The 26,462-nt window shown below is 41.5% G+C and overlaps 1 protein-coding gene and 1 gene segment (V, D, J or C); one reads left to right on the top strand and one right to left on the bottom strand.

Annotated features, from left to right (window-relative positions):
• Positions 1 to 5,202: 5,202 nt before the first annotated feature.
• LOC100704393 (zinc finger protein OZF) overlaps positions 5,203 to 26,462 on the top strand; it is an 883,579-nt gene continuing 862,319 nt past the window's right edge. For both annotated transcript variants that reach the window (XM_025900191.1, XM_025900190.1), the window contains exon 1: positions 5,203 to 5,459. In XM_025900191.1, coding sequence (XP_025755976.1) covers positions 5,288 to 5,459 — 172 coding nt within the window. In that variant the 5' untranslated portion in view covers positions 5,203 to 5,287. The remainder of the gene's footprint in view (positions 5,460 to 26,462) is intronic.
• LOC106097629 (T-cell receptor alpha chain V region RL-5-like) lies at positions 16,913 to 17,853 on the bottom strand. The segment is given in 2 exon segments: positions 16,913 to 17,434; positions 17,642 to 17,853. Coding segments are annotated over 2 exon segments (423 nt in total).

The raw sequence follows: 26,462 nt of genomic DNA, 5'->3' as shown, positions 1-26,462 counted from the left end.
AGCAAAGCAAAAACATGAAAAATGTTTGTTTTTTTATAATAGTTAGATGTTGGATTATAAATGCTGAGTTTAGATATGTTTGCTTGGATTTGTTTTAGATCAAAGTTTTGTTCATGTTAGCTCTTCCTTCATGTTGCTCAGGGTATTTTTGGATTTATTTTGGGTTTAACGAGAGTCTAGCTCTGCTGTGGACCAGCATGCACTGGGAACAGGTCAATGTTTTGCATTTTGAGGGGGTTTTTTTACCAGTAAATGAGAGGAAGAAGGAGCTGTGATGTCATTTTTTTACTTACCAAGGATGAACTCCAGAGATTTAGATTTTTGATGAATAGCCATGAGACAAAGTAAAAATCACGGCTGTTAGATGCAAGGAAAGAACCACTCATGGATGGATTTGCTTGTTGGAACCTTTCAGTCTGATCTGTGCAGACTGGTTTATCCGTCCTCCACCTGCAAAGACTACACCAGCAGGTCCTCGGTGTCGGCCTGTGTCGACAGCACGTTCAGTGTTCTTCTGAATCTGCTGTGGTCATACTTTAAGAACTCTGTTGGAAAACCATCAAACGAATGGAGTTTGAAATGTCCAAAAGTTTGAAGTCTGGACTGCTGTGAGGACATGAAGCTGCTCACTGGAAACTCTCCCTGCTGCTGCAGAAATATGTGAGTGTTTAGATCAGAGGGAGTCTGGACTCTTGTGTTGGTGGAGCAGGGCTGAAGAAACATGCTGAACATCTGGTATGGCAACAGCACCGCCTACAAACGCAAAGCTCTCCAGAGAGTAGTGCGGTGTTCTGAACGGATAATTGGAGGTGAGCTTCCCTCCCTCCAGGACATCTACAGGAAGCGGTGCCTGAGGAAAGCGGCGAGGATCATCAAGGACTCCAGTCACCCCAGCCATAAACTGTTCAGACTACTTCCATCAGGAAGGAGGTTCTGCAGGATCCGGTCCCGTACCAGCAGACTGAGAAACAGTTTTTTCCACCAGGCCATCAGACTGCTGAACACTTCATAGACACCTCACCCTCACTACTGGAACTTCAACATTATTCACTCTATACTGTATATAAATGCCACTGCTTTGCACAATATCCATCTACCAACCTCTGTATATTTTATATATTTTATTTTATTGTTTACTCTATTTAATTTGTAAAATATGTATACACACACACACACACATATATATACACACACGTAGATATACATATTTAGTATACACATTCAGTAATATGCATACACTCTGATATTGTACATATATTTATTCATATAACTCACAGATTTAGCCATTCTTATATTTTGCTTGTTCTTATGGTATTGTATTTATGCACACCTCTGTTGCTTGTGAAGCTCGCACACAAGAATTTCACTCACATGTACTGTACCAGTGTACCTGCACATGTGATGTGACAATAAAAGTGATTTGATCTGATGTGGATCAGGACTGCTGATGACCTCAGTGGAAGGACCCACAGACTCTGGTCCTGATGAAAGGTGGAGGAGGGCTGCATCCATCTGACACTGAGAGGGGAAACACTTAAACATGAGAGCAGGACAATGATGTTTTCACCAGATCTGAAGGAGAGCATCATCATCTGATGTGATGAGTTCAAAGAGAATAAATGGAATAAGCATGAGATGGTCTTCCTGGTTGGACTTTTAGCTTCATGTGAGAGATTTTACCTTAAAGAGATAAACCTCTGTTACTCTGTTTATTTTGCTTCTGCTGCATTTTTGCATGTCCTCATCCACTAAATATAAAATAGTGTAAATGAGCAGCTTTGGATGTTTGACAGTTTTTATTGTGTCTGAACGTTCCTACAGTTGGTTTGTGGTTGATGTGGATTTGCTGCTCATGTGAATCCTCCCACAGTGTTTCATTAGCAGCTGTAACCACAGTGACTCTGATAAAACAGGAATTAGCAGAATCCATCTGATATGAAGCTGTGCTTTGAATACCACTTCCCTCCTCTTTGAAGAGTAGTCAGATATCTGTGTTCAGGTTTTTGTACAGCCTCTTCTACACTTTGTATCACTGTGTTTGTAGAGCACAGTAGTAGAGAGCTGTGTCTGCCAGGGTTAGGGCTGTTATGGTCAGAGTAGTTGATGTAGGTGATGTTTCTGATTTATATCGATTATCCGGGGCATACTGATCACCTCCTCCTGATATTCTCCAGAGTATAAACTGAGGAGCCTGAAGGTCAGAAAGGTCTGTACCAGTGAAGGTAAATATAACTGTAACCCATCTCATCAACATAACGACCACCACTTATCTGATAGTTACATGTGAGTGTGACAGATTTTCCTTCTGTTTCAATGACTTCATCTCGTGATTGAGTCTCCAGCTGTTAGTCCTGGAAAAAGTAGAGAAAACGAAGCCATCAGACTAACATTGTCCGCGAGGCGGTGGTTTACGACACCAACTGTCTGCCATCTATAATCCAGTTTTGAGTTCCCTCCCCAGATGCCTTAACGCCCACTCACATCCTGGGCCATCTGACCTCAGGAAATCACATGATAGGGTGGGGCCAGGTTTCACAATGAGCTCACCCGAAACCCTGGCTGATTAGGTCCCACACCCGCTTTCACACCTTGGCGCATGTGATTAGAGGATCACCAGGGGGTCCTTTGTCCCTCCTTTGGGGGATACTCCCACTGGGTTTAAATCTGGGACTCTCGGCCATTTGACCTTAGAACTGAAGAAGCTTCTCGGATGAGAGGTGAAACGTCTTCAAGCAACTCAAAGAAGTCCAGACGCTTTTCTTTGCAAACTCCTTTGATTGTCCACGAGTATTACTGTGGGGATTTTTTAAAGACACATTTTACTGCTGATTTCTCTGAAGTTTCTCTGATTTCACACTTGAAATATTTTTCTGTTTAATCATCACTCCAAACTTGAGCTCAAAGAATATCCAAACTGGATCTGTAACGCTGTAAACATGTCTTTGAATTTCAGGTGTTCCTGTCAGAAACATACGTACCTACGAGAGCTGCAAAGATCCAAATCACAGCCAGTTTTTCCATGTTTCCAGAGGAGAAATGTTGGAAGTGATGTTCACTGGGAGTTAGCTGTGAGTGGTCTGATGTTCACAGCTGGAGTCAGACAGTTCTCTGCAGTCAGGAGGAGGAGGAGCTGCTTTTGTTCTCATGTGATGTGTCATGAGGAAGCAGGAAATGTTTAAAGTTTTCCTGCTTCAACTTTGTTCACACAGAGCATCTGGTTCTTCTCTCTGTGGTGTCTGAGCCAAAGAACATCCACTAAACACTCATGTCTGGGCTCAACTTTGAAAATAAAACGTTAAATGTCTGTAACCAATAAACATTTACAGCTTGTGTAATAATAAATGTAACACTGAGAAAACTGTTGGAGTCAGATTTGAAAGACCTGAAAACTAACGCAGTGACACAGATGAAGGAGGTTTTACTCCTTTTATTTGATACAGCAGCTGAAAAATAAGCTGCTGCAGTTTCTGCTCTTTTGTCTTTGATATTTTTATTTCAATATGATGGATTTATTTAGTTGTGTATTAAAAACTAAATGAAAGTCAACACTGAAAGCTAAACAGTGAAAATAATTTCCTTTGTTTTTATTCCACAGCCTGTCACAGCTGGGGAAACAGTCGTGTAGTGTGTGGGAAAAAGGACTCAAACGCAGGCACTTACTGAGATGCGAGGGAGATTTATTATAAATGACTGAATACAAAGTGGGGATGGCAAAAACAGAACTAAGGACAATCTAAACTGGGAGAAGCTAAACTAGACAATGGCAAACCTGAAGACAAAGGGGAAGGAGAAGGAAGGGAACATGGAGGAGGAGAAGGGCAGGAAGAATGTAAAGTAGACACGTGGACAGTTTCACGGAGACTTTCCCAGACGGACTAGTAAGGAGCACACAAGTTCACACAACATAAATACACACAGAGGGACACAAGGAAATATAGATATAGATATAAATATATAGCTGGACCTGATTAACCTGACGAGACAGGGGAAACACTAACATCACCAACAGAGGGAGCACCAACCCAGAAAATCTCAAAACACAAACCATCCCAAGGCAAGAACACGAGTCAAGAAATAATAATAATAATAATGATAATAATAATAATAATAACACTTCAAACCAAAATCACTGAGTCCGCGGACTCAGGACCCTGACAGCATGGAGTTTAATCCATTCATGGATCTGTTTTCTCTTCTCACTGCAGCCTTGCTGCTCACAATCATTTATTCATTTACTGCAACAAACTGAGATATCCTTCCACTGCAGATGACTGCCTAATTACCTTCCTTTAACACCTAATAATCCAGGCTCCATCCAACTCCTTTTAAACTGCCTTGAAGAGGTCAAGGCTTGGATGGCTCTGAACTTTTTGAGCTTCAATGAAAGCAAAACAGAAGTAATTATATGCAGCGCTAATAATAACTGGTGCAATCCGCTTATTAATTGTGGGTGAGTTGGGTCATACATCGAACAGCATGTCACAAAACTGGGAGTCATTGTGGATTTGAATTTTAAATGTAATAAACAAATCAGTTCTGTGTCGTCTCTTAACTGGTGCACACAGGCATCAACATATCTCACCTGTCCTCTCTTCACTGGCTTCCTGTTTATCACAGAATTAATTTCAAAGTCCAGACATTGGCTCATAAATGCCTAAATGGTCTTGCTCCTCCATACCTTTCTGATACCTTCGCCAGGTCTCTCTTAGAGATGAGAATTTTAATCTCAGTGAGATTTTTAACTGGAAAAATAAAGGACTAATAATATACTTCAGCCTCATATTCCCTTAGATCAGCCGTCCGGCTGCTTTTGGTTGTCCCCAAAAACTAGACTGGAACTTGGAGGAGAACGAGCTTTTTCAGTTGAGGCTCCCAAACCCGGAAAACGTTGCCTTCAAATATTAGACGGCCATCTTTGCTTCCAGCTTTTAATTCTCTTTTGAAACACATCTTTTCTTTCAACAGTGTTTGGACCGGTGTGAGCTGCTGTGCTCTTTTCATTGTCTTTGTTTTATTTCATGTGAGTGTCTTTATCTTTTGTCTTTGTGCAGCACTTTGGACAAACTTTCTGTTTTTTAAATGTGCTTTAAAAATAAACTGGATTTGGACTGCCACAAAATGAGACTTTAACTAGGAACAAAAGGTAGCTATTGTCCACTGCCGGAACCTCACCATGTGACACAGGCGGAAGTAAACAAACAAAGGCGTTATTGCCGTCCCACGTGTGTGTCTGAGCACAGAGACTGTTGTGTTGTGTGAGCCGAGTGTGTGAGCTGTGGCAGTAACAATGCCTTCAGTTCAGTATCTGAGAGAGTTTATCAACGAGCGACTAACTGCTGCTGCTGAACAAATATTCTTGGAGTTTGAAAAAACGATCGTCCAGTACGAGGAAGAGATCGACCGTCAGCGCAGACTGCTGGATATCACCTGGAAACCCCAAATCAAGCTGCACAGGACAGGTGAGTGTCCCTCTGAGGGAGGATCCTAATCACAGCTCTGCGGGACATTTATGATTGTGAGGACTTTTTGGAGATGTGAGCTAACAAAGCGCAAACAGAGGACAGGACTGCACTGTGCTCCATTCAAACAGCAGGCGCTGAAATCAGCCTGGATTTGAGCCTTTAGTCAGAACTTTCTCTCTTAATTATTTAGTGAAACAAAGTTAGGATTAGGAGATTTGTGAGTCTGGTTCAGAGGGGGACCCATGTGTCGAAAAGCTCCCGGAAGAGTCGTGGTTGGTGTCCGCCCTGGTCCGTTTCCTCCCCGCTCTGTCCCTCTGTCTGTTTGGGCTCCAAAAGAATATTCCTATAGAATAATTCATGTTATGCTTTGAAATCAGTCCGGATTTGAGTATTTTATTCAACCTGAATCCATCACAGAATGAGTTTGTTTAGGTGGACTTACTTTTAAATACTCTAAGAACAACAAGTAAGCCTGCAGTGCGAGAGCGAAGTGCTCTAATGGGGTGATATGTAGAGATGGCACGATACCACTTTTTTAATGACTGATACCAATATCATAAATTTGGATATCTGCCGATACCGATATAAATCCGATATAGCGTATTTTATGATCAATAAATTGTTGTTGTTTTTTTTAATATCTTGCTGCATTTTGTATAAGTTCATACTCAAGTTTTAAAAAACAAAACACTAAAGCTATTCTGTTATACCTGTATGCAAAAAATACACTGCACCCCAAATATTTCATAGTTCAGCAACACTGATCAATCTAATAAACTTAAACCTGCTCCATCCTCCCTATTCTGGTATTTTAAAGACTACTTAGCAGAAATATTAAACAACCTAACTAATAGGGTTGCAAACTCCCAGCAAAAAAAAAAAAAAAAAAAAAAAAAAATAGGGAACCACCCTCCACCTCATAATGCTTAATTGACTTAATCGACTTTAATTTAATGCATTTGTGAGAAAAAAAAATGCACAGAAATCAATAATTTTTCTAGAATAATTACATAGATTCAACATTTTTCTTCAACAGAATTGCAGACTGCACAGATGGTTCCCAAAGGAAAAAGTACTATAGCTTAGTAGGTTATAAGTTTGACTTAATAGTTCCTATATACAGTAATGGATTTCTATACATTTTACATCAGATGAAAACTTTGGTTGTAAGATTCAGATAATTATTTATTAAAAGCTAGACATGACAGTAAGAAAGAAAAGTATTTTTGTGCCCCCCCTTTCCCTACCTGCCCCCCTGGCTAAACTTTGCTAGATCCGCCCCTGCACAGTTACCAGCCGTCAGCTACGTAGAAAAGGATCCTGGTGTAGAAAGTAATATTAAATACATTCTAACAACAGCTTATCAAGCTTAAATGTGCTGCTGTTGTTCAGCCGCTGGTTTCCTCTTTCTGGTGCAAAGTGGGCCAAAAACAAAGAAGAGAGACGGACTCGTGACAGAAAAGCCGATCAGCTGATCATTGATCAGTTTCATGATTGAAGTAGCAGCAGGAGAGGGAGAGAGAGAGGCAGTCGCTCCATATATCGGTTGTTAAGCTTAACGCTGGAATGCTTTACAAACATTCAGAGATGAACTTACACACTTGCTTTACTTCTGTGGGATAACTTTCTCTGAGATAAAATCCCGGTTTGGAAGCAGGTAGCGAGGCTCCAGATGCTCAACCAGACCAACGAGAGGTCTTGCACGCTCAGCCGCTCTATCACGTGACGCATACTCCTCCAACGTGCTATGGTTATGAGCTGAGTTACACTATGTCGCGAGTTTTGTGAGGTGCTTTTGTGATATTTAATGGATCGGATTACATTTTTTATTTCTCTCCAATAGCCGATCCAGTAATTTAGGTCAGTATCGGAGCAATACCGATATGGAATATCGGATCGGTCCATCTCTAGTGATATGGTACTACAAGGTCATTAAGATAAGATGGGGCCTGATTATTTAAGACCTTGTTTGTGAGGAGCAGGATTTTGAATACTGGATTTAACAGGAAGCCAATGAAGAGAAGCCAAAACAGGAGAAATCTGCTCTCTCTTTCTAGTTCCCGTCAGGACTCTTGCTGCAGCATTTTGGATCAATCAAGGCATTTTAGAGAGGTTAGGACTGATAATACTATAGTAGTCCAGCCTAAATTTAGAAGCACACAATTAGAGGTCATTTGTGTCTTTAAGACATTCCTGCAGTTTAACTAATTGGTGTGTGTTACCTGGCTTCATGGACAGATAGAGCTGCGTGTCATCAGCATAGCAGTGAAAATTTATGCTATGTCTTCTAATGATGCTGCCTAAGGGAAGCATGTATAATGTAAATAGAATTGGTCCTAGCACTGAACCCTGTGGAACTCCATAATTGACCTTAATGGGTGAAGAGGACTCTCCATTTACATGTACAAATTGGAGTCTATTAGATAGATATGATACAAACCACTGCAGTGCAGTACCTGTAATACCTACAGCATGTTCTAATCGCTCTAATAGGATATTATGATCAACAGTATCGAACGCTGCACTGAGGTCTAGCAGGACAAGCACAGAGATGAGTCCACTGTCAGAGGCCATAAGAAGATCATTTGTAACCTTCACTAAAGCTGTTTCTGTGTTGTGATGAGCTCTGAAACCTGACTGAAACTCTTCAAATAAGCCATTCCTCTGCAGATGATCTGTTAGCTGTTTGACAACTACTCTTTCAAGGATGTTTGATATGAAAGGAAGGTTGGAGATTGGCCTATAATTAGCTAAGACTGCTGGGTCTAGAGATGGCTTTTTGAGTAAAGGTTTAACTACAGCCAGCTTGAAGGCCTGTGGTACATAGCCGATTATTAGAGATAGGTTGATCATATTTAAGATCGAAGAATTAATTAATGGCAGGACTTCTTTGAGCAGTTTTGTAGGAATGGGGTCTAAAAGACAGTACTAGTTAACGTTAAAGGGATGGTTGGCTCAGTAGAGCTCTGACTGTTTGTCAGCCTGGCTACAGTGCTGAAGAGAAACCTGGGGTTGTTCTTATTTTCTTCAATCAGTGATGAATAGTAAGATGTTCTGGCTTTGCGGAGGGCTTTCTTATAAAGCAACAAACTATTTTCAACAGCAGTTTGTAGTTTAATGTGTGTCTATCCTTACTACTGTACTTTTCCTGGTTTTCACAGTATATTTCCTCACATGTGTTTTTCTTGTATCATTTCTTTGTCTTGTCTCTTTTTGTCCCTCCAGACGTCCCACAGCAGCATGTCTGTAAGGAGGAGCTTCTCACTGACCAGCAGCTCTGTAACCAAGCGAGTCTCAACCAGAAGGAATCAGAGCTTCCTCATATTAAAGAGGAACAGGAGCAACTCTGCAGCAGTCAGGAGAGAAGACAGGTTATACTGAAGGAGGAGACTGATACCTTTATGGTGACTGCTGATTATGAGGAAAATGACCACAGTGAACCAGAACAAAAGAGTAACCAGCTTCTCTCTCACAGCTTTGCTGTAGGTGAGAGCCAAGATCAGGGAGTAAGCAAAAAGTTTGATTCAGGATCAGCTAGAAATAGAAACAAAAGTCACAACAACGCAGAATATCCACCTACTTCAGGAAGTCAATGTAACTCTGATAAAAGTAAAAAGTCCTCAAACTGTGATGTTTGTGGAAAAGCCTTTAAGTATAATTATATAATGAGAAGGCATTATCGAGTCCACACAGGTGAGAGGCCGTTCCCTTGTAAAATGTGTGGGAAAATGTTTATATCTGCTAGTTCTTTGTCGAAGCACACAAAAACTCACTCAGGTGTTAAGCCATTTTGTTGCACAACTTGTGGAAAAAAGTTTATGTATAATAGTGATTTACTGAAACACATAAGAACACACACTGGGGAGAAACCATATCGTTGTAAAACATGTGGAAAAATGTTTTTATATAATAGTGATTTACTGAAACACACAAGCACGCACACTGGGGAGAAACCATATCATTGTGCAATATGCGGGAAAGTGTTTGGATATAGTAGTTCTTTATTGACGCATATGAGAATGCACACAGGTGTGAAAGCATATACTTGTAAAACATGTGGGAAGATGTTCAAACGTAACTGTCATTTAACAGAGCACATAAGAACTCACACAGGTGAGGAACTTAGAACTTAGAACTCTTTTGCTTGCACACTCAAATTTGGAAGCAATACCACAAAGGTGTGAAAATAAAGAAAACGATATACAATAAAGAAGAAGAAGAGACAATATAAGAACACTATGTACACTATAAACATGATGTAGACGTCATAATAAATAATTGTAAATAATAAATAAGGGTGGAAGGGCTATGGTCATTAAGGGATGGAGATTGCACAAATAGCCGAAATATTGCACAGCAGGAGCAGAATATTGTACGGAAACAAAAAGAAACTCACGCACACACACAAAAAAGCAATAATGATAATAATAAATAGCAAATAGCAGCACCAGAATGATTGTAGGAAACTCTCAGTTTGCATTTATTTTCCTTACAGCCCACGGGAAGAAGCTGTTCTTTAGTCTATTGGTTTTGCACCTGATGGATATGAACCTTTTTCCAGAGGGCAGGATGTTGAATAGATGGTGGTTAGGATTGAGGCGGTCTTTTATGATTGCCCTGGCTCTGGAGAGACATCTAGAGCTGGAAATGGAGTCCAGGGTGGAGAGAGCACAACCAATCACCTTCTCTGCAGTTCTGATGACCCTCTGGAGTCTCATCTTATCGGCTCTTGTGCAACCGGTGTACCACACAGGGATGGCGTGCAGCAGCACACTCTCGATTGTGGCATGGCAGAAGGAGACTAGGGTGTCATCTCAGAACCCTCAGGAAATGGAGGCGCTGCTGGGCTTTCTTCACCAGGGCTGATGTGTTAGTTGTCCAGGATAGGTCCTCCAGGATAGGACAATAACGGACTATAAAGCACCAACAACCGGTTTGACGAACGCGGACGGGACTCTGGCAGACGAGCTGAACACTTTCTATGCTCGCTTCGAGGCTGTAGCTAAGGACTACAACGATGCTAGCGCTAGCGGCGCTAACGGCTGCAGACAGGAAGATACTGCCAACACCGGAAACGTGCTCGTCATCTCTGAGCATGACGTGAGGAGAGCCTTCAAGAGAGTGAACACCAGGAAAGCAGCAGGACCAGACGGCATCCCAGGTCGTATCCTCAGGGACTGCGCATACCAGCTAGCACCTGTGTTCACTGAGATATTCAACATCTCTTTATCTCAGTCGGTGATCCCCACATGCTTCAAGGAGTCCATCATTGTTCCTGTCCCGAAGAAACCCCACCCTGCTTCTCTCAATGACTATCGCCCTGTAGCCCTCACCTCAGTAGTGATGAAGTGCTTTGAACGCCTGGTCAGAGACTTCATCATTTCTTCACTACCAGACACACTGGACCCACTACAGTTCGCTTACCGTCCAAATCGTTCCACAGACGATGCCATCTCTCATCTCCTCCACACATCACTCACTCACCTGGACACTAGAAGGGGGAATTATGTTAAAATGCTCTTCATCGACTACAGCTCTGCATTTAATACCATAATTCCCTCCACACTCACCACCAAACTGGAGCACCTGGGACTCAGCTCATCTATGTGTCAGTGGATCTCCAACTTCCTAACTGGCAGACCACAGGCAGTAAGGATGGGCGGACATGTCTCAGCCTCCACCACTCTCAGCACTGGAGCCCCCCAGGGGTGTGTTCTGAGCCCCCTGCTGTACTCTTTGTACACATATGACTGTGTGGCCACTACCAGCTCCACCACCATCATCAAGTTTGCTGACGACACCGTCGTGGTGGGCCTTATCTCTGATAACAACGAGACGGCCTACTTGAAGGAGGTTAGGAATCTGGAGACCTGGTGCCAGAGGAACAACCTCCTTCTAAACGTCAGTAAAACAAAGGAGTTGATAGTGGACTTCAGTACTAAGCAGGAGAGGAACTACCAGACCCCCGTCATCAACGAGTGCCCAGTGGAGAGAGTGGACAGCTTCAAATACCTCGGAGTTCACATCACGCAGGACCTGTCATGGTCCTGTCACATCAACACCATAGTGAAAAAGGCCCGACAGCGTCTCTACCACCTCAGACGCTTGAGAGACTTCCGACTGCCCTCCAAGGTGCTCAGGAACTTTTACACGTGCACCATAGAGAGCATCCTGACGGGAAACATCTTAACCTGGTTCGGGAACAGCACCATGCAGGACAGACGAGCTCTACAGAGGGTTGTGCGATCAGCTGAGCGCACCATCCGCTCCGAGCTCCCTGACCTGCACTCAATCTACAGCAGGCGGTGCTGGACCAAGGCCAGGAAGATCGTGAAGGACCTCAGCCATCCCAACAACGGACTGTTCTCTCTGTTGAGGTCAGGAAAGCGATTCCGCTCCCTGAAGACCAACACAGAGAGACTGAGGAGGAGCTTCTTCCCGCAGGCGATACGGTCTCTCAATCATCACACCACCACATAGAACGGACCCACATATATGGTTCTTACACACACACACTGGACAGTCTGGACTTTGTTTACACTTAATCACTTTAAGCATATTTGCACTGCACAAGACACCTACAATGTGGTTTGCACAACACTGGACATTATATTTCTCCATTTCCATTTAATACTTGTAAAATGCTGCTGTTATTGTATATATATTTATATTTCTTCATACATTCTTATATATTTCTATACTGTGTATTGTGTATTTTGCTGTACAGTTATTTTATTTTAAACTTTAATTCATATATATTTTATCTTATTCCTTCCCAGCTAAATTTACCCTTCATTCTAATTTGTGTTGTACAGTTATTTTATTTTATTTTCAACAAACTCATATATATATTTTATTTTATTCCTTCCTAGTTAAATTTACCCTTTTTAATTTTCATATTTATTTCCTATCTTATTCATAGCCTTTTCTTTTTTCCTTAGGTCACGAGCAGTTGTGTAAGCATTTCACTGCATATCGTACTGTGTATGACTGTGTATGTGACAAATAAAAATTTGAATTTGAATTTGAAATGTGGGTACCAAGGAACCTAAAGGAGGGCACTCTCTCCATGTAATCACCTTTTATGGGGGGGGGAATCCGTTTTTTTCTCTTGCAGAAGTCTGTGACCATTTCCTTGGTTTTCCTGGTGTTGAGGTTTAAGTTATTGTTGTAACACCATTCTGTTAGACGTTGGACCTCATCTCTGTAGGCGATGTCGTCATTGTCAGTGATGAGCCCCATCAGAGTGCTGTTGTTTGCAAATTTGATGATGATGTTGCAGGGTGCGTGGGGGTGCGGTCACTGGTGTAGATGGTGTACAGGTGTGGACTCAGCACACATCCCTGTGGTGAGCCAGTGCTGAGTGACAGGGTGGATGATCTCTGGTTGCCAACCTTGACAGATTGTCATCGGTCTGTAAGAAAGTTTTTGATCCATGCACATGTGGGAGTCCAAGTTTACCAGCTTGTCAATAACGATGTCTGGGATGATGGTATTAAAGGCCGAGCTGAAATCAATGAAGAGCATCCTTACTGAAGTCCCAGGAGGGCAGTGGAAATTGCATCTTCAGTTGGACCTGTTTGCCTTATAGGCAAACCTGGTGGGGGTTGAAGCTGGGTGGGAGGGAGTCTTTTATGTGCGTTAAGACGAGCTTCTCAAAGCACTTAGCAACTACTGGAGTCAGAGCGATGGTTCTGTAGTCGTTGAGGCCACTGATGGTGGTGGACTTGGGGACTGTGGGATTATTGTTGCTGATTTGAGGCAATGCGGGACAGTGGCATGTGACAGGGAGAGGTTGAATAGTCTGGTGAACACAGGAGCCAGCAAGTCAGCGCAGGTTTTGAGGACAATCCCAGGTATTCCACTTGGCCAGTGGCCTTGTTGTCAAAGATGTGAAAAAAGGTTCAAAACCAGAACACAGTTGTGGCGCCATATGAGAACTCACACTGAGAGGTGTACTTTTGACACAAGGTTAATTGCTCAGTGAGCTGTGTTGAGCTAAAAGTCAGAGGTTTGTGTCACAAAAGTAGCTCTTTTTATCTAATTCACTGTGGTAACTTACACTGAATATATAACCTGGTCAGGAGCAGGTAATGTGTTCAGAGTTTCACTTTAAAAGTGTCTGTGTTGTTATACCTCATTCTAATCTGCTGCTAAATCTCTTTAACACTGATTAAATTGTAGCAATTAGAACACACAACACAAGAAAGTAATACAATTAATTTAGATTTGCAACAAGCTAAAGCAAATCTTTTCTTACTTTTTACTGCTGTAAGTTTCAGGTCTCTAATGTGCAGTTGTTCCCTTAATGCCATCTTCATAATAAACCCCTCAGGTTAAAGTCTTTTTAGAGAAAACAGTGTCTAGGTAGAGAGTTTCTAAAGGTCCAGAGTTAAACCACCTTAACGCAGTAGTATACCTGCTGTAACGGTCATTTTGCTAACCACCACAACCATTTTTTTACAGAAACTTGTTGTACACCCACTGTTACGGCGCAGGAAGCCTCTGCATTATTCTCCTGAACAGTCAGATCAGCCTGATGTCTTCAGCTGTCAGACTGCGATGTGATCAATTTTTAACTTTTTTAGTTGTTGTTGTTTTGTCTTTTCCACGTGTATCAAAAAACTGAAATCTACTGTTGTTGAATTAAAGTTCGAATTTTACAATTATGATATAAACCAAAAATGCACAACAGCTGTTTGTTTTCTTTCTTTTTTTTTATCCATCCAAAACTCAAACATGACGGCCAACCTGCCCACTGTGGTGATCACTGAGTAAGGGAGCAGGTTGGCCGTCTATCACAGGTCTAATAGAGACAGAATATTCACACTCACACGTTTGCGTGTGTGATTTTAAGTTTGACTTTTTTGATCTCACAGGTAAAACTGTGTTACAGCAGCAGGATGATAAAGAGTAAAAAATGTGCGGTATACAATAAACAACAAATAACTGAGTTAAAATAGAAGTGCCAGGTAAGGGACTAATACTCTGAGATACAACAGGAATGTAAGACTGGCATTGTGTAAGCAACTCATGAGATAAATAACAACGAAAAAAGTACAACTACATTTGTACAGTCAAAGGGAAACTAGTCCAATGTTCTTCTCACAGTTTCAGTCTGGTAGAGTAGTGATGTGTCGAAATGGCTCTTAGAGCCGGATCTTTGACGTGAACAACACGAGCCATGTGTTTTTTTTTTTTTTAGAGACAAAGCACGTACAAACTCCAAAACACGTACAAAACACAACAGAAGTGCTCCAGGATGCTCACCGCAGTGTTGAGCTTTTGTTACCTAGTGGCTACACAAGCCAGCAAGTACCAACGACCGGATTTGGTGTGTGGTAGTAACAGGTAAATGAACATTTTTTTTTAATTATTTAAATATATATGAGTGCTTGTGCATAAATACACAAACAATACACATATGCTTTCAATTGTGTAATTTAAGTGATCTAGGTAGCTCTGTTTTGGAAGTTCAGTTAACGCTAGAAATGTGCTTCGGAGTTTGTACGTGCTTTGTCTCTGGGCCACCGCATATATTTATATATAAACATATAGAAATAAAAACCACTTCTTTTTTTTTTTTACATTAGTAATTCCTTTTGTGCATAATTTTATATTGTAGTTAATAATAAATTATTTAAAGCAACAAAACAACCTGAAGAGCCGGTTGGAAGCCGAAAGAGCCGGAAATCCCATCACTGTGGTAGAGAAGTAATAATAATAATGATAATAATAATAATACATTTTATTTGTGGGCACCTTTCAAAAACCCAAGGTCACCTTACAAAAGAACAAAATTAATAAAAGGAGCAATAGTCATAAAATACATAAAATAAGTTAAAATTGCAAACCAGAACTTGACAACAGATAAAATCAGCACTAAAGTGAATAAACCAGTTTGAACAGATGTGTTTTGAGCTGTGACTTAAATACAGGAAGAGAGTTCCAGAGCCGAGGAGCAGAGCGACTGAAGGCTCTGTTCCCCACAGTGATGAGACATGCGGACGAAACAGTGGTGATATGAAGCAGGTCACACAAATAGGAAGGAGCAGATTTATGGATACACTTGTATGTGAGAAGATTTTAAAGTTTATCCTTCTATGGGCAACTAGTGAAGCTGCCGAAGAACTGGGGTAATATGAGCTCTTGATGGAGTACGAGTTATGACCCGAGCTGCAGAGTTTTGAAGAAGTCGGAGTTTATGAAGGGACCTTTAAGGGAGACCATATAAGAGGGAGTTGCAGTAATCAATACGGGATGTAATAAAACCATGGACAAGGATGGCAGCAGCATGGGGAGTAAGGAAGGGGCGGAGTCGGTTAATATTACGCAAGTTCAAGTATGCAGACCGGGTTATGTAATTAATGTGAGACTGGAATGAAAGAGTACTGTCAAGTATGACACCCAAACTCTTAACCTGAGGCGAGGGAAGGGTGGGAGAATTTTCAATGTTAATGGAAAAACTGTGGGATTTAGTTAAGATAGAGGCTGTGCCAACGAGTAAAACTTCAGTTTTATTATTGTTAAGTCTAAGAAAATTGGAGGAGAACCAAGATCTTATCTCCATAAGACAGTTTGAGAGGGAGGTAGGTGTGAGGGATGAATTGGGTTTAGAAGAAATGTAGAGCTGGGTTTCATCGGCATAACAGTGAAAATTTATATTATATTTTCAGAATATGTGACCAAAAGGGAGCATGTAAATAATGAATAAAAGAGGCCCTAAGAAGTGTTTCTTTCTCTGAGCCTGTCTGCTGCACAGAGCCGCCTGGAGGACCCCGACACAAAGCCCTGCCCCAGCTTTCAGCTCTGCACTCAATAGTTTCCTCATTTCATATTCTGATGTAATCCCAGCGATTTTAGTAAAGCTTATTCACTTTCCACCCCAACTTCCAGCACAAAAGCAAAGTGAATGCTTTGTCCTAACTCTCTGTCGTTGCACCATGTTACATAAAAAAAAGAGGAATCCACTTGTTTACCTGCTTCATTTAAGCTTAAAACAAGACAAAAAAGAAGAACAAAGTTCAAATGTTCTGTTCTAAACCTGTTGTGTTCTACAAATTCATTTGAGAATTGTAGGAAAAGACATCCCAACTATTTTTAGTTTTATTAATACTGGCAATAGTGAGAAGTGTTATTGTTAGGTTTGAATGTATTTGATATAGGCCATCCAATTAGGGTAAATATCAGGAGGAATATTTTATTTTATTTTTTGTTATTTTATTTTTCAGTTTTCCCCCTTAACATGGTCAGGCGGTTTGCTAGGCTCAGTGTCCCTAAGAGCTAGACCAGCAGAAGCTTACCCTTCAGTTGGTCAGGTCTTAGGTACGAGCCCTGACAAAGTGCAGTCCAATCACGTGACAAAAACAGTTATCCAGAGGACCCCACCACCACCACCCCTTTCCTGCCTCTTTTGCCCCCATGTGCCCCCTTTACATCTCTGTCTGCCCCCTCATATATGCCTGTCTAGAACCAGCTGAGCCTCTAACATCAACCCAAATTAACAAGTGCCACTATCGAGAGCTGCCAATACAAGTGAGACAGGCGAGGTCACATGCCACTGAACTCATACAGAGTGTGTGGCTCCCTCTAGTGGATGTTGTGGAGTATTCTGTTGTCTTTGCTCCAAAGGTTTTTGTACAGAGTTTTGGTGTTTCCTGTCACTGTGGGCTGCAGAGCACAGTAGTACACAGCAGAGTCAGACAGCTGAAGCTTCTGGATCTTCAGAGGAACTGATTTCTTGTTGAGCTCAGCATCAAATCTGTCCTTTGGGAACTCCTGAGCGTTATCTGCTGTTCCAGTAGTTCCACGCTGTAAAACATACTTTGGAAAGTCATTTAGTTCTTGTTTGTACCAGAACAAATATGAATATGAAGCAGTTGTTTCATATCTACATCCAAGTGTAACTGTGTCTCCTTCAGCAGCAATGACATCTCCTTGTTCCTGGATCACTTTGTCTTCTCCTTTACACTCTGAGGAAGAACAGAACATGCAGAGGAAGAGATGGATCAATAAACATGATTGATTAAAGGAGAACAATCAGCAGCTTTAAAGAGTTCTATTACATGCAGAACATTTTTCACTTTGAACCATATCAGGTGTTTTTACAAGCTAACAAATGGCAGCAGAGATGATCTGCTGAACATTCAAACAGATTTCTTCTCTTGTCTAACACTCACCTCTGATATGAGAGAAAAGTAAAATGAGGTAAAGCAGCATGTCTTTAGTTGTTGGGTTAGTCAGACAGCAGAATGAAGAAACTAAGCAGCCTCTCTGCTGCAGTCCTTCTCCTCAACATCAGGCTGGCTGTGCTTTGACTTCTGCAGACAGAAATCATCTCATTGGTTGAGTTCAGCATCAGTGGGTGGAGTCAGAAACATTTTCATGTCAGTCAGTGCAATTATTTCTACCTCAGAGAAATGTTTGCTGAATGTTCAGTTTCAGTTCTTCTGATAGGTTTGTAGCTTGAACCTATTCGCTGGAACGTTGAAGGCAATGTGATTACACAGCAAGCAAGACACGAGTAGGCAACATTCTTAATGTTTCACGTGCACGGGAGAGAACTGGACAGGCGCCGTTCCTTCGCTTGATCCCAGTTGCTCTCGTCCGTTCCCCCGTAACACTGCTCTTTTATTGTGGTTACATGAATATGCATAGGTTCATTAACATATGACATCTTATAGGTATACATGTGAACAAAGAATACCTTGTGTGTGTGTGTGTGTGTGTGTGTGTGTGTGTGTATCTGTGTGTGGGGGTCAAACTGTGACCCCAGGAAGACTCCCCAGAGCCGTCCATCTAAACAAAAGGCACTTAGCCTAAAACAGATATAGATACGTTTATCCTACCATAAAACAATAAGACAAGGTACGACCTCTCCCATGCTCCTAAAATGTGGGTGTGAAAGTCAGAGAGCTCTGGAATGCACACAAAGCTTGCAGACTATTAAGGATCAAACCTCTACCAATCTACACCTAATTATAAAACTCTAAGAATATATAAGTAGATATTTCTAAGCATAAATGACAATCACAATACAAATCTAACATTTCCCCCCTTTTGACAATTATGCTAGAAAAGTCCCCAGTTATGATCACGTCATGTCTGACAGTGTCAATGCAAACATTTTTATACTCAGCATATATCAATGTACACAGTTTGACACATGTATTAGCAGTTATCCAAGTTCTCATTAATCTCATTCAATGGTAAACTGCATCCTACAAGCAAACAAATGAATTGTTAATGGTCAAAAGAGAAATTAACATTTTCAAAAACACTCCAGCTTGGTGGTGCTCCTCTGCAAGACATGTAAATCACACGTCTCTCTGCAGAGTGGTTTAAGTTCTGCAGGGCGTCATAAATGTCTCTTCCAGTTGTTTCCATCACTGTCCATAGGACCAGAGTCCAAATGTATGTAGAATAGACATTCAAACATACCAGTTGAGTTTGCCGTTTGTCAACATGGGTCTCAGCTATTGTGAAAGCTGCAGACCTCTTCAGCACTCTAGGTTTATGGCCTCTACCAACCCCCATCACCTCACTTCAGGCCTCTGTACTGTGGGGGATATTTATGCCTCCTCCATTATCCATCCTCTGCAGGAAAACCCTCTGTGTAAAGGGTGTTGGATCCAGTTATCTTACTGCTGTTATGATCCCAGCAGTCTTCAGTGTGCTATCGTATGCACAGTACAGTGACACAGCATTAGGTGATGTTCATAGGAAACTGCTATCATCACCACCATAGCTTCTGGTTCCTGTGCTTTTCACAGAATCATGATGCCATCCTGGACTCCCCCTGCGTTGTCACTTTTGGAGCTTGGCACGCTCCCCTCATCCTTCAGGTGCCCGTCTGTTGTCCACAATCTCCTCTGTTGGCCTCTGGAAAGCCCCCTTGGAACAGCTCTCATTCCAACGCAGCTTCGTGGTCCTTGCTGTGGCTCCAAAGTCTGATCTCATGATGGGCCCCAAACAGGTCGACCTTTGACCTCAACCACTGCCTGGGCTGTCAGCTCTGCCTGGAATGGGTTCTTGCTTCTCACTGGGCCTCTGAAGATTTCTCAGGAGATTCCTTTCAGCAATACTCTGACTGCTGCACCTGTATTTCCTTGCTAGGAGGAAAAACTCCTCCTTGGAAAGCATGTCAATCATCATCAAACCACATTCTTTAGTTCAGTGAGCTTCATTTATGGACCATCAAAGCCTCATCTGAACACAGATGCACCACTTACATAGGTTTAATACCTGTTGACTAACTGTTAATCACACAAAAATCATAAAAACATAGTTTAGAAAACATAGAAAAGATAGTTTCATGTAACTCTGTAATTCTGGACCCCTCCTCTTGACGCATGGACACTCCCATGAGTCAACTCATCCAACCTAGATTCCTGTCTGAAAGAAAAAGGTTAGCTAGATCATGTCCCAGGCAACATCAGGGCATCTCCTCTGGAGTAGCTCCGTAACCCTGCAATAAAAGATGTTATTGTGTTTCGCACAGTAAGTGTGCTCAACATCTGGCTCCGCCTGGAGCCATCATACACACCATCATGGCCTGGAAAACAAGATCTGGAAGTGAAATCAAACTTCACACTTATAAACAATTATATCATAAGAGTAATAAAGCATCAACAGGACAAGTATCATGTTCAGGTTTTCTCAAATCAGTAAACCACAATTATTGGCATAATTCGCCCCAAACATGGATCATCCCATGTACTCAGTTAACATTAATGTAATCGGTGACTTCCCTTAAGCAAAGTCACTCCATGTATTTAACACTAGGAGCTCAGTAGTGGCCAGCTAATGAGCCCCATATCAAACTATTCCACAAACACTGCATCTCTTATTTGCTTTCTCATGTTACTTGTCCGTCTCTGCTGAATCCTCTACATGCACTCTTAGACGAACCAAACATCAGCAACACACATGGACAATCCTGGAGGTCAGGCAGAAGTTGACAGGGTCCAGAGGTGCTGTAAAAAGACCATAAAGTTAGCCATCCATAGCTGTGGAAAGAAGTGACACTAGTTTCAACACAGGGAATGTCTCACATGTTATTCACATCGTCAAAGTAACCTTCACATTTCCCCAACAACACAGTGTAACAGCATCACCAACTCATAACCTGTAAACACAGTTTTCTCCACACACAAACCCAGAAATCCTGTAGTAGAAAAACATCAACCAGCTATCCTGGTATAAATCACATGATCAAATCACATGAAGAACTGTAATGCTGTAGAAATGTTAGCGCTGCGCAGGTGCATACACACTTTCTCACAGTCACCTCTGTGAGCAACACAAGGTAGTGAATAGAATAGAATAGAATAGAATTCAACTTTATTGTCATTGCACATGTCACAGGTACAGGGCAACGAAATGCAGTTTGCATCCATCCAGAAAGTGCTTTAGCCGCGATATAGATATATTACAATATAAATTAGCAATAATAGAGATGTGTAAGTATATTACAGAAATGGGTCTATTATGGTATGTTATAATGTACACAGTGTGAAGTATGTTATGAATATTCTATAACTATAAGTATGTACAGGCTGTAGTGAGTACAAGCTATGTACAGGCTATGAACAGGATATAAATATGAAATAAAAACTATACAGAAATCTGAGATATACAGTTATACAGAAATGTGAACTATGTAAGTTATAAACAGTTGTGGGATTAAAAATTATCGTATGTACAGAATGATTATCTACACAGAACTATACAGTAGTGGTAAAGTGCTAGTGGTTGTGGGTGTGTGTATGTTCAGTCCATGAGTTTAACGTGGGTCAGATGTCAGGAGGCAGAGTTCAGGAGTCTGACAGCTGTGGGGAAGAAGCTGTTCCGGTGCCTGGTGGTCTTAGTCCGGAGGCTCCTGTAGCGCCTCCCAGAGGGCAGGAGGGTGAAGAGTCTATGTGATGGGTGACTGGGGTCTCTGATGATTTTCCCAGCCCTTTTCAGACACCGCTTCCTGTAGATGTCCTTTATGGCAGGAAGTGGTGCTCCGGCGATGCGCTGGGCAGTTTTCACGACCCTCTGCAACGCCTTCCGGTCCGAGGCAGAGCAGTTCCCATACCAGACTGTTATACAGTTGGTCAGGATGCTCTCGATGGTGCAGCGATAGAAGTTCACCAGGATGTCTGAGGACAGGTGGTTCTTCCTCAGAGTCCTCAAGAAGAAGAGGCGCTGGTGAGCCTTCTTGACCAGCTTGGAGCAGTTGGTCGTCCAGGTGAGATCCTCGGAGATGTGGACTCCCAGGAACTTGAAGCTGCTCACACGCTCCACAGCCATCCCCTTAATGTGAATAACACCCCTGATAGATTCACAGACACAGAAAGTGGCATTTAAAAGGTTAAATCGTCACACAACCTCGAATGTTGCTGTCATCTTTCCGCTCCTGTAAAAAGAAACACACATAGATTCATCTGCACCTTTGTCAGGTGGGGGTTAACTTCGCACAGTGATGTCAGTCAGTCTGTCAGCTTCTGTCCGCTTTTACCAGTCAGTCAGTTTTATTTTCTCTCACTCATTCATTCATGCATTCATTCATTCTTTCTTTGCTGACAGTGGAAATTATTGTCGCATTTTCATTTCCACTTCTCAGCAAAATGACGTCATTTCAAAAAGAAAAGGAGAACTTTATATGGGATTATCTCGCTTAATCCTTTTTTGGGTAGGCACCTATTTTCTAATTGTCCCATATAAGTGACTTTCTCCAGAGCCCATTGTAATCTTTTGGAGAAACTCACTTGCAACAATTTTCTCGACGACGTGTCGTATAGCGCTTCAGTTGTAATCGTGCAGATCTGCTCCAAACGAGATCATCAAACAAAACTTTCAGTGCACTATGAAAGTATCAAAATAAAAAGGCCTCGTTAAGTCATGACACATGCTCCTCATCTCAGGAGGGTAAATCATACCATTAGCATGGTTTATCATACCATCATACTAATTGGCAGGCTCAACTTCACAACAAAAGAAAAATCATCAGCTAGATAAACTCCAAACCAACCATCAGCCGCACAACACACAACATAACCCTAATGTCTTATTAGCTATGAATCTCATCTGTACTTTTTACTCATTTAGGCCACAGATTTTATTTAGTTTTCCTTTTTCCCTGTCATCTTAAAACATGTGACATGTTGTCATGCATTTCACAAAAAACGTTTGTTCTTATGTATTCAGAGTTGTGTATCTGGGTGCAGGATTCACTCGCACATCACAACAGGAAACTCAGTGTTTTAGAGTCTCCACTCTAACAAACTCCAACACATCCCATCCACTCGTGCTAGAATTCAGTCACCTTTCATTGATCTAAGAACAACCAACTAATTTGCATATCAGCTATTAACCCACTAAGTTGACAGGACAACAGAAATGCATGTTCAAAATATTATCACAAAAATAGAATTTCCCTCATACAGTAAATTACTTGTGCTGCATCTGAGAGGAATAGAAATATTTTCCTGCTATTATTTGCTGCTATTTTTATAATCATCATTACCATTTCATGTGATGTTGCATTCAGATGCATTCAGATGTTCAAATATATTGGTGTTATATTAGTCTTTATTACAGGTCCAAAGAAGAACCATTTTAAATGGTTCTGTTGAATCTATAATTTAAATGTTATTAATGCTTTTATGATCTCTGTGTAGAGGGCAGAGACAGGAAAATACTCTCTGTGCCAAAATGAGACAGGAAACGAAACGCGTCTGCAGAGCATGTTTTGCAGAAGTGAAACCGAAAGCAGAGTGAGTGCAAGCCAAAGAGCAGGGTGTTATGCATGTATCGTTGATTAACACACACTTAGTTAGAGGAATCACTGATAGGGGAAAGTTCAAGTTGCTTAAGTTAAGGTCAACTAAGGTTCAGAAAAGCAGATGCAAACTCTGCACGCACAGACAGACAAATAGTGAGAGGTCATGACACGTACGCAGTACACAGCATGCACGCGCCCTTGCACGTGTACGCACAGACACATACACACCATGGTAGATCTATTTTGGTAGGGCAGAAATGCAGAAGTGTGCCGAAGTACTTAGAGGAAGTGCAACTGATGTTCCGGGGAGATAAGCGACAGCGAGAATGGAGACAGGAAGCATCAGCCGTCGACACGAAGATGATGTTCTATGTTAAAAGTCATTGTGGTTTTGGTGTGACGTAAATCTGCCTAGTAACAGAAAAGGGGGCTGTACAATTCTTAACCCCATAAAACAGTTGTCTGAATATGAGAAAGACAGTTCAACACTGATTGGGTTGTTGAACTCACACATGTGTTCATTAAAATGCCGTCTAAATTGCACACGCCTGGATCTGTGGTTATTTATGGATTCTTCTCTCAACATTGAACCCTAACATTTGGGGGCTCGTCCGGTGAAGAGAGGGAATAATTTTGGTGTAGATGGAGAGATCCAGGGTCTGTGGTAATTGGACGGGCAGACGGTAATCAGTGGTGAAAGTGAGTAGGCATTCCCCGGGGCATTTAAAGGTAAGACACTGCCTGTTGAAATATATTTCCAAAAGGTGTCACATTGGGCATGTCAAATTAAAAGCCTGGTCACTGTAATTACTGGTGAAGGTCTGTTTTGAGTTTGATGGGAATTTCATGAGCATGCTGGATGAAGTAATGATAAGTGATAAGTAAAAGTAATGGGTTCAAGTCCCAAAGAAATGTAGAAAGTAGGGAAATTGGTCATTTCTGTGGGTTCAAGTCCCGCTGGACATTGGGTCTATCTTGTGATGGTCATCTCGTGGGTTCAAGTCCCCTATGTCCACAAAGGTAGATCTGCCTCAATCTTAATCCTGTTTTGGACTTAGATTGTTGTTTCAAATTATTCTAAATTTTTCTAGGACGACAGCGGCGTCTGTTAAGAAGCGCATTTTCTCCTTGGTAACGCTTGCACCTGGGCAGGACGCTGACCCTTGGCCTACCCTGAAGAGTAGGGATAGTACCGTCGACAACGGGGGAGAGGTTGGGAAACTCCGAAATTGCTAGGGGTTCAAGTCCCCTATTCTTGCGCTTTTTTGGCTACCGGTAAATTAAGTTAGGGCTAGAAATCTGGACAGAGCAGTTCGAGTCTGGTCTGTTAAATTGGTCGCAAAAAACCTGAAGGTTTGCCCGTTCGAGTCGGTTATGGAAAATTTTCGAAATTTGTAGGAGCGACAAGGCCTAAAAAATCTGTGCAGTTGTAATTAAAGACGTCTGTAATATAAAATATGAGATCTATGAGTAAGATCAGTCTCTGTGTCAGTCATGCACAGCCGGATGTGCACTGATTGTGTGTGTAAATGCAAATGAGCAGCAGTGACGCGCAGAGAGGGTGGTTTCAGTTTTCGAGAGGACTGAGCTTTTTGCTAAATGCCTGTATATAAGAGGTTGGTTTTGCTTATTATGAGAGTGTAAATACAGTTTGAATATATTAGTGTGGATGTATAGAAAATGATTAGAAAATGACTGAATTTTGATAGATGTATAGTTCGTGAGCCATAAATGTTGGTGTGGTTTATTTTTCAGTTATGTGTGTGTGGGGAGAAGCTGTGAGATGATGAGAGGTTTCAGTTTTCTTTTCCTTTTTCTTTTGACTTGCTCTTTCTGATCATGGAAGGCATGTCCAAAATACTCGTATGAAAGCGTATTTCGAGTGATTTTAACTGTGTGAGTGCTGTCAGTATTTGATTGGAGTGACTCTGCGTGAGTTCTCTGAGTGAGAGAAAAGGCAGGGTGTGTGAGACGATTTATGGCGTCTGAAAGAGGTTAGAACCTTTAAAAGTGTGTATGAAAGAAAGGGGTATGAAATATATTTCTTTTGTGATGAAAAGTAGGATGTTCTAAAGTTGGAAAGAGCTTTTAATTCAAGAAATGTATGAGTGATGGTATGAGAGGTTGAGTTTCTTTTCTCTCAGTTCAAAAACACATAAGTATATACACTTGGTTAATTGTTCAGATTGTTAAGATTTAGTGGAATTACTGATTGTTTTTAGACTATAAATACAAAGAAAGAGGAAGTCTGAGAGAAGTGTGTGCGTAGCCAAACTGGAGAGTGTGTGCTTGAAACAGGAAGTCTGATTATAGCTTGTGAGTTAGAGAGACATTGCAACATGAAAACAGAGCAATTAGGGACTGAATGTTTTAGGAAAAGTAATAAAATTATATTAATTACAGGTTTTAGAAAAAATAGACCGGGAGAAATAAATACATGAACTAACAATTACATTAATGAATTGAAAACGCACGTACACAAACTGTTACATGTGAAATTATGGTTGGAAAGTTTAAGAAAGAAAGCAGTTTACACTCCTTTAATTTCCAGAACCAGTGTGTCCCCTAGGCCTGATAACACCCTTGCCCAGTTGGCCCCTGTAGTAGGCGGGCATGGAAGGCTGGACAGCCCATGACGGGTAAGATCCCACCTCGAAACCCTGGGACAACCTAAGGCAAGGCGCAGTCACGATTGCTCGAACCTAAGTCCCGGAGTGACCTTGGAGTCACTGGAGGAGACGGGATTTAACAGGTAAGGCCACTGGGCACAGGCGGAGGGGAAATGTCATTAACAAGGACCAGTGATGAACCAGAGAGAGAAAATACACCCTGTCAAAAGGAGTTTGAAACACTGCAAAAGAAACATTTACAAGATCACAAAGATCATAAAGAAACATTTATAAAAACCACACATACAAACAGAAAATGCACTAACCTTACAGAGATAAGCTCATGAAGAGTAATGCAAAGATAGTGATTAAAACTTGGCTAAGAACACAAACATATGTAATTAAATCAGCCTGCTAATTTCATGAGGGTTAAAATGGTGTGAATGTTGAAGAAAATACACTTAAAACATACTTGGATAAAATAGAGTTGTTGTGGAATAACTCAAACGAAGCTGTATGACAAGGGAGTGAGTTATGGAAAAAAAACAAAAAAAAACAAAAGAGAAGTGATTACTTAGGAGTGCTCTTGCACTGATTGATCAGAGTAAGTGATTAGTATAG

The sequence above is a fragment of the Oreochromis niloticus genome, linkage group LG18 (genome assembly GCF_001858045.2).
Source record: "Oreochromis niloticus isolate F11D_XX linkage group LG18, O_niloticus_UMD_NMBU, whole genome shotgun sequence".
Classification (NCBI taxonomy): Eukaryota; Metazoa; Chordata; class Actinopteri; order Cichliformes; family Cichlidae; genus Oreochromis; species Oreochromis niloticus.
The sequence above is the reverse complement of the archived record's forward strand: the minus strand, read 5'-3'. Positions and strand labels throughout refer to the sequence as shown.